General features: G+C 47.8%; 1 protein-coding gene across 1 annotated transcript; it reads left to right on the top strand.

Moving 5' to 3' along the window:
• The first annotated feature begins 5,988 nt into the window (after nucleotides 1-5,988).
• Nucleotides 5,989-8,602, top strand: Thbd (thrombomodulin). Its single transcript, XM_051144789.1, has one exon. It carries the CDS (start codon nucleotides 6,405-6,407, stop codon nucleotides 8,109-8,111), a length of 1,707 nt encoding a protein of 568 aa, XP_051000746.1. The 5' UTR covers nucleotides 5,989-6,404; the 3' UTR covers nucleotides 8,112-8,602.
• Nucleotides 8,603-10,406: the final 1,804 nt, after the last annotated feature.

Here is a 10,406-nt window from a genome sequence, read left to right as displayed (position 1 = left end):
CTACTAAGTCTCATCCGGACTGCCTGCATCCTTTTCTTCTGTGGTCTTGCAAGGCCGCTCTGCCAGGGAGAAGTGATCAGTGTATGGGGACCAGAGTCCATGTCAGAAGTAGTCTCTGCTCCCCATATTATGGGACCCACAAGGAGACTGTGCTGCTTATCTACTACATCTGAGCAGAGGATCTAAATCTTCTCTATGCAGGTCCTTGGTTGGTGCATCAGTCTCTGCAGCATCCCCTTCCTCTGCCCAGATTTGTTGGCTCCATTGGTCTCCTTGTGGAGCTCCTGACCCCTCCAGGTCCTTCTATTCCCCAACTTTTTCATTAGATTCCCTGTGCTTTACCCCAAAGATTAGCTGTGAGTCTCAAAGGCATCTTTTCTATTTGTCTTTCTGAATGAGAATTAAGCATTCTTCCTTGGATCCTCCTTGTTATTTAGTTTCTTTAGGTCTGTGTACTGTAGTATGGTTAATATCTGCTTATAAGTAGCTATATACCATGCATGTTTTTCTGGGTCTGGGTTACCTCACTCAGGATGATCATTTCTAATTCCATCTATTTGCCTGCAAACCTCACGATTTCCTTGCTTTTAATAGCTGAGTAGTATTCCATTGTGTAAATGTACCAGTTTCTTTATCTATTCTTTGGTTGTTTCCATAGTCTGGCTATTAGGAATAAAGTTGCTATGAACATAGTTGAACAAATGTCCTTTTTGTATGGTGGAGCATCTTTTGGGTATATGTCCAGGAGCGGTATGGCTGGGTCTTGAGGTAGAGCTATTCCCAATTTCCTGAGAAAGTGCCAGATTGATTTCCAAAGTGGCTGTACAAGTTTACACTCCCACCACCAGTGGAGGAGTGTTCCCCTTTCTCCACCTCCTCACCAGCATGTGCTGTTACTTGAGTTTTTGATCTTTGCCATTCTGATATGTGTAAGATGGAATCTCAGATGTTTTGGTTTGCATTTTTCTGAAGAATAGGGGCACTTTGAGCATTTCTTTAAGTGTTTCTTGGCCATTCAATTTTCCTCTGTTAAGAATTCTCTGTTTGGCTCTGTACCTTGTTTTATAATTTGGAATATTTGGTTTTGTTGTGTTTAATTTCTTGAGTTCTTCATGTATTTTGGATATTAGCCCTTTGTCAGATGTAGGGTTGGAGAAGATTTTCTCCCAGTCTGTAAGCTGTCGTTTTCTTCTGTTGACAGTGTCCTTTGCCTTACAGAATCTTTTCAGTTTCATGAGGTCCTATTTATTAACTGATGAGCTATTTGGTGTTCTGTTCAGAAAGTTGTCCTCAGTGCCAATGAGTTCAAAGCCTTTCCCCACTCTTGTTTTGTTGCTATACAGAAATCCAATTGTCTTTGTATATTTATCGACATACCACAACATGTGAATTCATCTGTTACCGCAGTACAGCAGAGTGGAAATGTTAAGCTCAGACATGCTTGTTTTGCTCATGATCATAGAGGGGGACATTTTTAACCTTTTACTAGTAAGTGTGGTATTATTGCACATATTTCTCAGATGCAACATATATTAATTTACAGTGGACTGATAAAAGATTGTTTGGATATATCTTGTTTCTTAGAAAGCTAGAGTAATAGCCAGAACTTAGCCAAATGTTCACTTTGTTGTAAACATGCCGATGGTTGCTATTTTCTGAAATAGTGTTTACTTCCTCTACCTATGAGTTGATATATTGCTGCATAGCCACAGACGCTTAGAGATTTTGTCTGTATCCTGGTAGTAATAGCTTATAAAATGTGGAGGTGGGGATGGGCTTCATGAAATGCCTTTGAAAGCCTCATTCTGACTCTGGACTCAGCTTTCAACTGAGTCTATTTCAACTATATCTGCGTTTGGTAGAGATGTCTAAAGTCTCTTCCCTATCAGGCAACTTGTCATGTTTCTTCTACAGAAAGTTCACAACCTTCTATACACTAGATATTGTACCTCTGTGGGTGTGTCTAAAAGTTAAATATTTAAGAAACGGAGTCAAAATAATCAACATGTTACAAATTAAGGCTTCAGATGTCTTCCACACTATAGATCTCTTATGCAAACAGTCTGGTAACTCATTTCACAATACTAGCTGTCCGACTTTGGGGGTTAACCATTCTCGTTGGTTTTTGGTTTCCACATCTGGAAAAAGAGGAGTTTATGTCAATTTTTTTGTAGGTGGTTTGGTGTTCCCTCCCTCCGCTAGGAGTCCTGTCTAGTTAGAGAGTGTCCTCTTCAGTCTCTATGACCCCTGCTACTCGGAGTATCAGCTAGAGTTACCCCCATGTTTTTCCAGAAGCCTACCCTGTCTTAGGTCTCCAGCTTGCCACAGAAATGTCCCCACCTATTGCTTCTCTTTTCTCTGCAGGCCCTCTGTCCTCTATGCGATGACTCCCCCACCCGGCCCCCATGCTCTCTCCAGGTCTGATCTCCACCCTCATATCTCGACACAATCCCTCTCCAATTGTAACCTTGTCCCTTCTCTTCACCGCTTCCTGCTTCTTTTATCTATTCTATTTTCCCTTCTGAGTGAAATTTAAGCATCCTTCCTTGGGTCCTCCTTGTTACTTATCTTCTTTGGGTCTGTGAATTGCAGTAGGTTTATCCTGTACTATATTTCTAAAATCCACTTGTAAGTGAGCATACACCCATGTATAACTTTGACCACAAATTTCCCCTACAAGATGTGCAGATATAAATATAGAGCAGAGATTGAGGGAATGTGCAACCAATGCCTGGCCTAACCTGAGACCTACCCCATGGGAGAGAGCCAACCCTTGACACTATTAATGATATTCTGCTATGCTTGAAGACAGGAGCCTAGGATAGCTGTCCCTTGCAAGGCTCCAACCAGCAATATATTGAAACAGATGCTGAGACTCACAGCAAAACACTGGATGAAGCATAGGGAGTCTTGTAGAAAAGTGAAGGGAAGGATAGAAGGACCAGGAGGGGACAGGAGCTCCACAAGAAGACCAGCAGAGCCAACTAACAAGGCCCCAGAGGGGCTTGTGGAGACTGAAACCAACCAAGGACCATGCATGGACTGGACCTGGGTCCCCTACACAGATGTAGCAGATGGGCAGCTAGGGCCCATGTGGATCCCCTAGTAAGGGGAGCAGGGCCTGTTTCTTACATGCACTCTGTTGCCTGCTTTTTAATCACTTCCCCTGGGCCACAGGGGAAGAAGATGTTCTCAGCCCTGATGCAACTTGAAGTGCTGGAGTAGGTTGGGGTGGTCTCCCCTTTTCTGAGGAGTAGGGGAGGGGGTATAGGGGAACGAGGGAGGAGGAAGGATGGAATCAGGAGGGGAGGAGGAAGGAGGCTCTGAGCAGGATGCAAGTGAATAAAAATTTTAAAAAGGGAATTTAACAGTGATGTGTCTAGTGCGGAGTGGATCCCTAAGTCCTATATCATTGGACATCTTGTGTTGTGTCCTTATGCCTCCTTTGTTCTCTCTCTCTCTCTCTCTCTCTCTCTCTCTCTCTCTCTCTCTCACACACACACACACACACACACACACACACACTTATTGTTATAGTTGCAAAAATGCTTGGCTGCACTAAATTTAATCCAGTAGACAGTCACTTTCTAGTAAGGACCCAGAACCATGCTGAGCACTGGAAGCAATTAGTGGCTGGACTCAAATTCCAGGGAAATGTGTGATTGTTTTTTAGCTAAAATTTGAGAGTTCATTAGAGCTCAGGGTTAGTAAATGCTTTACACACACAGCCTATTCAACTCTCACAGTGCTTTTCCAGGGACTAGTCTCATCATCCAGCTGTGGAAACTGAGGCACGGCGAGGCCAGAGAAGCGTCAAGCTACTTACAAAAACCCTAAAGTCAAAAAGAAAAGTCTTGTAAATGGTAGAGGAGTCAAGCCCAACCTATTTAGCTCCCAAAGCCTGTACTTTAAATTACCAGAAGTACACTGGTCACTGAGGTATGTGAGGAGGTGGAGTGCGGGTTCTGGCTCCAAATCCCAGGCCAGTATTCTTGAATGCAAACTCCCTTACTTGTGAGCATGGAATGGAAACCCAGGGATAAGTCCCTTCAGTGAGGAAGTGGCAGAAAGGAGCTCAGGCCTCTCTGAGTCTATGCTGAGTGACCCTGAGGGAGTGTGAGGATCCAAGTGGCACGGGATGAGAAATAGGCGAGAGTAGAAGAAGCCAGGAACAGAGTTTGGAAAACAGTTGCCTCTACATAGATTGTAAAATCAGGATCAATAAAGTTTGACAGTGGACGGGGACAAGAAAGAAACTGACAAAGCCCGAGACAAAGGATGGGAAGGTGGTTTTCAAAGGGCGTGGCTCCAATGGTGACTCAGAACAAAAATGGACTGGAGGACCCTTGGTGGGAAATTCCCTCTGCAGGCTCCCGGCAGAAGATTGGATTATGTTCACGATACCAGGAGAAGTTCAGAGATGGATGATTACTCCAAGAAAAGCCCCTGCCGCTGGAGGTCGTCCCACCCCACATCAGAGAGCGGCCTCCTTCACTAAAGGCCACCCTCATCCTCATCGCTCATACCCTGGCCATCCCTTTCTTTTCCCCAGGACCTATGACAGGCCCAGCTGCCAACTCATTCCCAGAGCTTACAAGCTTGGCACCCGTTAGCAGCTCTGGAGTTTTCTTCACTGAGAATCGAAGCAGCTTTGGCCCAATAAAGAAAAGTTCAACCCAGTTCTGGCTTGATATAGCCCAAGTCTCGCATGGGTTAAGTTAGACCTAGGATGTCCCACTTGCTTCTTTTTACAGTTTCAACGCTTTCATCCCACCCTGTTGGTCACGAGTCCGTCTGGGCACGTTTTACCCCCCTGTGAGGCCACCGCACCCTTCTGGTCTCATCTAAAGTCCGAGCTGTACTGGACCAGCGAAGTTAAAGTCGTTTGTAAGCCGTGAAAACTACGCCACGGGGCTTCCCACAGCCGAATTTCCTAACCTCAGGCTAAGTTCCAGGCAGCCCGTGCTCTTCTTAGTAGCAATTGAAATGCTTTACTGTGCTCAGATTGTTCTAGAGTTCAACAGCGCCTCCTTCTGGCAGTTAAGTGGAAGTGACGGCCGTGGAGGGTAGGGCTTGGGGTAGGGGTGAAGGATGGGGGAGTCGGGTGTGTGTGTGTGTCTAGGCTTTGATTTGGACCCAGGCCTCCGTATTCTTGGTGAGTGCTTAAGCAGATGAAAAGTCCTAAGTGACAGGCTCCCATCCGCTCCTCACAGCTACCCGGCACATAGGACCCCTCCTCTTTAATGCCCTTTGCGAGCAAATGGAATGAATGGGGATGGAAATGACCACCTCAAAAGGAACCAAATAGGCTCCGTTGTAGCTCACGTCGCCTCCTTGTGGCGGTCTCTAGCCAGTTCCGTTGAGGGGTGCAAGACGGGCTCGGAGGAAAACAAAACAAACAAAACAAAGCCAGAACAAAGCAGTGCAACACACCCTCCCCATGGGGTTCTGCAGGAATTGGACTGAGAAGGTGAGCAGTGATCTCTGAGCTCACACAGAACTCGCACGACTTTCTCTGGCTTTGGCGATACCTGCCCAGGAACTGGCAATTGCTTGTCAGAGTGGAGGGAAGAGGAGGGTTTGGGGTTATTGGGCCAGTCTTTTCTCTTGCTGCCCTGATGTCGTTTCCTTGGCCTCTTCTAAGGTCCTCTGGGACCTAACCCTCAGCGTTGTCAGAGCAGCCAGTCTTCCAGAGCCGCGATCTTGGATGCGGCTTGTTCTCCCTTAACAGTCAATTACGCCTGTTTGTCTTGCTTTTTGCTAACCCCTCCCAGCCAGTGCCTTGCTTGTTTCAGACACCCTCTACCCGACTCTTCCTTTTTTTCTTTCCTGCCCCAGACCATCCTTCAAAGTCTAGTTTCTTCTATGAGGAAGTGTGTGTGTGTGTGTGTGTGTGTGTGTGTGTGTGTGTGTGTGTGTGTAAGGATTTAAAGACGAGCTACCTGCAGGCTACACAGGAGTGTCGGGATGGGAACTGTCGCCTGCTGACACACTTCTGTTCTCTAGTAGCGCCTGCCGGCAGCGCCCCAGAGGACTTCCCAGCGCCTTGGCGGAGTTTTACTCTTGGAGCAGAGGTGATCCTAGGCTGGAGGGCGGGCACAAAGCGACGGGATAACCTAGTAATCCGAGAATGCAGCATCAGCCCTTCCCACCAGGCACTTCCTTCCTTTTCCCGAACGACCAGAGAGGGAGGGCCGCGCATTTATAAACTGGAGCCTCAGCTGAGTGGCATGTCAGAGGCTGCCTCCCGAGGACTCAGAGCCTGGGCTAGAAACGTCTAGGCTAGGACAGAGGCTAGCTGCCGTCGCCACAGGCGTCCGAAACCTCTCTACGAGGGCTGGGTGCCTGCGCCGTCGCAGAGCTAGCGTTTTCCCCGGAGCTTGTACGCTGCACCCCTGGACAGCATGCTTGGTGTTCTTCTTCTGGGTGTGCTGGCTCCAGCTGGCCTGGGGATCTCCGCATTAGCCGAGCTGCAGTCCAAAGGCAGTCAGTGCGTGGAGCACGAGTGCTTCGCGCTTTTCCAGGGCCCCGTGACCTTCTCCGCTGCCAGCCGGGCCTGCGAAAGCCTGCAAGGACATCTGATGACAGTGCGCTCTTCAGTGGCTGCCGATGTCATTTCCCTTCTTCTGAGCCACGGCAGTAGTATGGACTTACAACCCTGGATCGGCTTACAGCTCCCGCAGGGCTGTGGCGACCCGGTGACTCTCGGGCCCCTGCGCGGCTTCCAGTGGGTTACCGGAGACAACCACACCAGTTACAGCAGGTGGGCGCGGCCCAAGGACCAGGCAACTCAACTTTGCGGCCCCCTGTGCGTCACGGTCTCGGTGGCAACAGAGGCTGCACCGGGAGAGCCGGCCTGGGAAGAGCAGCCTTGCGAGACCGAGGCCAAGGGCTTCCTCTGCGAGTTCTACTTCACAGCGTCCTGCAGGCCCCTGGCAGTGGATCTCCGAGAAACCGAGGCTGTTCACCTCTCTAGCACCTACCACACCCCGTTCGGGGTCAGTGGTGCGGACTTTCAGACGCTGCCAGTAGGCAGCTCCGTGGAGGTGGCGCCCCTTGGCTTGGAGCTGGTGTGCAGGGCCCCGCCCGGAACTTCAGAGGGACGCTGGACTCGGGAAGCGATAGGAGCCTGGAACTGCAGCGTGGAGAAAGGTGGCTGCGAGTACTTTTGCAACTGGAGCACCAATGGACCCAGATGCCTCTGCCCCAGTGACCAGGAGCTGCAGACCGATGGGCGTTCGTGCGCAAAGCCTGTGGTGCAATCGTGCCACGACCTCTGTGAGCATTTTTGCGTCGTCAACCCGAATGTGACAGGCTCTTATTCCTGTATGTGCGAGACAGGCTATAAGTTGGCAGCGGACGGACACCGGTGCGAGGACGTGGATGACTGTAAGCAGGGGCCCAATCCGTGCCCGCAGCGCTGTGTCAACACCGAGGGAGGCTTCGAATGTTTCTGCTATGAAGGCTTTGAACTGGTGGATGGAGAGTGCGTGGAGCCTCCGGATCCATGCTTCGGAAACAACTGCGACTTTCAGTGCGAGCCGGTGGGCTCCACGGACTTCCGTTGCATCTGTGCTGAGGGCTTCGCACCCAAGCCCAACGAACCGCACAGGTGCGAATTGTTCTGCAATAAGACTTCATGCCCGGCGGACTGTGACCCTAACACCCCTGAACTTTGTGAATGCCCTGAAGGCTTCATTCTCGACGAGGGCTTCATCTGCGAGGACATTGACGAGTGCAGTTCCGGCCTATGCGCCTCCAGTGAGTGTCGAAACCTTCCAGGCTCCTATGAGTGCATCTGTGGGCCTAACACAGCCCTTGCTGGCCAGGTTAGCCAGGACTGTGACCCCATTATCCCTGTTAATAAAGACAGTGAAGACGGCGGGTCTGGGGAGCCCCCAGTCAGTCCGACGCCGAGCTCTCCGACAGGTCCCCCTTCTGCAAGGCCAGTGCATTCTGGCGTGCTCATTGGCATCTCCATTGCCAGCCTGTCCCTGGTGGTGGCGCTTTTGGCGCTTCTCTGTCACGTGCGCAAGAAGCAAAGCTCTGCGCGTGCAGAGCTGGAGTACAAGTGTGCGTCACCCTCCAAGGAGGTAGTCTGCATCACGTGAGGACTGACCGGACGCTGCAGTAGTTTTGAAGGGTCTTTGGTCCAGAGACCCAGGCTGCCATTGTCTTTCCTGGCTCTGTACTTTGTAACTCTCCGCTCTCTCCCACCTCCCTGCTGTGCTCTTTGGCAATGTAACAGTATCCTGGCTGACAAGGTCTGAGAAGAGCCTATCCCATCCTCTCATGACAAAGGAGGGTCAGGAGGACTTGAAGCAGGAGAGCCCAGCTTCTTCCAACTGGAAGAACTGGACCACTGGGCAGAGGTGGCAAACGCAGTGAGGATCAGATTGCAGAGTGTCCCAGGCCCTCACCTCGGGGTGCAGGATGCCCGGGTTCCTGCTGATCTGTAAGCTTGGAGGCAAACCTTGACCCTACATGCTAGAGATGACCCAGATATTTATTTTTTAAAGTATTTAGCATTGTTCCCCTCAGTTTGCCTCTGCCTGTAAGCTTCCAGCCCTCACCCTTTCTCTCTGTCCCTCTATTCCTTTCCCTCCCCGACAGGTTCCCTCTCATCTTCTCCTTCCTAACCTGATCTTACTTTGTTTTTACCCTTTTTCTCTCCAGACAACATTCTTACTTAGTGAAACAAAAAAGAAACACTAAAAGCAGAACTTTTTCCTTTTCACTGGCTTTGGCAATTTAATCAGAAATTTCAGGTTCCCAGAGCAAAATAATTTTAACAAAATTTAAATTCTACAGCTGAACACTAGTTAATTAGTGCTGGAATGACACAGAAGTTAAACTCAAGGAGGTAGGGTTTTTGTTTTGTTTTCATTTTTATTTTTGAAAAGGTGAGCCTGAGTTTTTATTATTGCTGTTGTTTTGCTTTAGAGTGACAAAAAAAGGTAATTACTGTTAAGCTTTTTATTCAGGTTCCTATAGTATTAACTTTTGACAGTGTTGAAAATGTTCAAATAAACCTTTGTCCAACTTCTTGATGTTGCAATAGGACATTGCTGTCTTCAGACATATTGGGCTACTTTCATAGCTACCCAGAGATGTGTGTGGTCCTCAGGCAAAACATATCTGATACTGACAGACAGGAGCATCTTCCACAAAGCTTTACATTGTATGCTTTGTGCCTAGCTGACTCTCAACTGTGTTTGGCACTTACTGTCCCAAAATAAAAGCAATGTGCTGCTTAGGGAGACATGGGAACTTGGGAATGGAGCCTGGGGTGGGGGTGGGGGTGGGGTGCCTAGATAAGGCTTCCTCTTAATGAAGTTCTTCGAAAATGTCTTCCACTTCAGAGGAACCTTCTAGCCCTGGCTGCTGGCCTGTACACAAGAGTGGGGACTTCCCTTGGGATCTGGCTAGAATGGCAAAATCTTAACACACACACACACACACACACACACACACACACACACACACACACACAGAGGCCTGCTCATTAAAAGCTACATTTTAACAACATCCACAGGGACATTGTTTAGTCATTTGAGGACAATTGGTCTGTCTAAACAGTTTCCAACTTCTGGAAAACATTAAATGTCAGTTAATAATAAGTAGCAGGCTATGTTAGGTAATTTATTATCAAGAAACTGAGGAAAAATTTCACTGCATAGTTTCACTTTCTGGCTTTAAAAAAAAATGATCAGGTACATATACCTCTAGATAGTGCCACACAGGGTCCAGAAAGGTTTTGGTTTAACTAAGCTAGAAATGAATTCATATGTCAGTCTAAGGAACAATTGTATCATATGTGTATCTTTTGTAAGGAAAGGTTGTTGGTTTTTTTTTTTTAACTGTGTTGTAAGCTCAGCATATTTGTACATAGTTATTTATTGGAGTTTAGCTAGAACACAAGCAAAGCCTTTGCTTATGATGTCACATGTACAAAATAAACAAATTACCATGTGCTGTTGCGCGTCTCTTCTACTTCCTTTCTCTACCCAACTCCCCTCATTTTTTAAGCCTTATTTTATGCACAAAGACAATGCAAACTCCAGGAGATACATTAAATGCTGCCCTACACCCTAACAGCTGCTCTCAAGACACTCACTGACTTCAAGTATCTTCCAAGAGGAAGTTTTGACCCTGTAAAAAGAGTTTTGTGTTATCTCTGTATGTACAGATATTTATTTTTATTTGTATAACCATAACAATTTTATACAGGGTGCCTTATGTCTGTGTTTCCAGACACACTCTATAGGATCTGAGGCATCTTTAGCTCCCCAGCTGAGGGTTGTGTGTATGCTCCAGCTTTGCTTGTTTTTATTTTATTTATTTATTTATTTATTTAGGATTTTGTTTTTGACCTGTAAAGCTCAATTTGTCATCAGGGTCTATGG

The sequence above is a fragment of the Acomys russatus genome, chromosome 4 (assembly GCF_903995435.1).
Source record: "Acomys russatus chromosome 4, mAcoRus1.1, whole genome shotgun sequence".
NCBI classification, from domain to species: Eukaryota; Metazoa; Chordata; class Mammalia; order Rodentia; family Muridae; genus Acomys; species Acomys russatus.
Note: the sequence above shows the minus strand (reverse complement) of the source record. Positions and strands in the feature narration are given on the sequence as shown.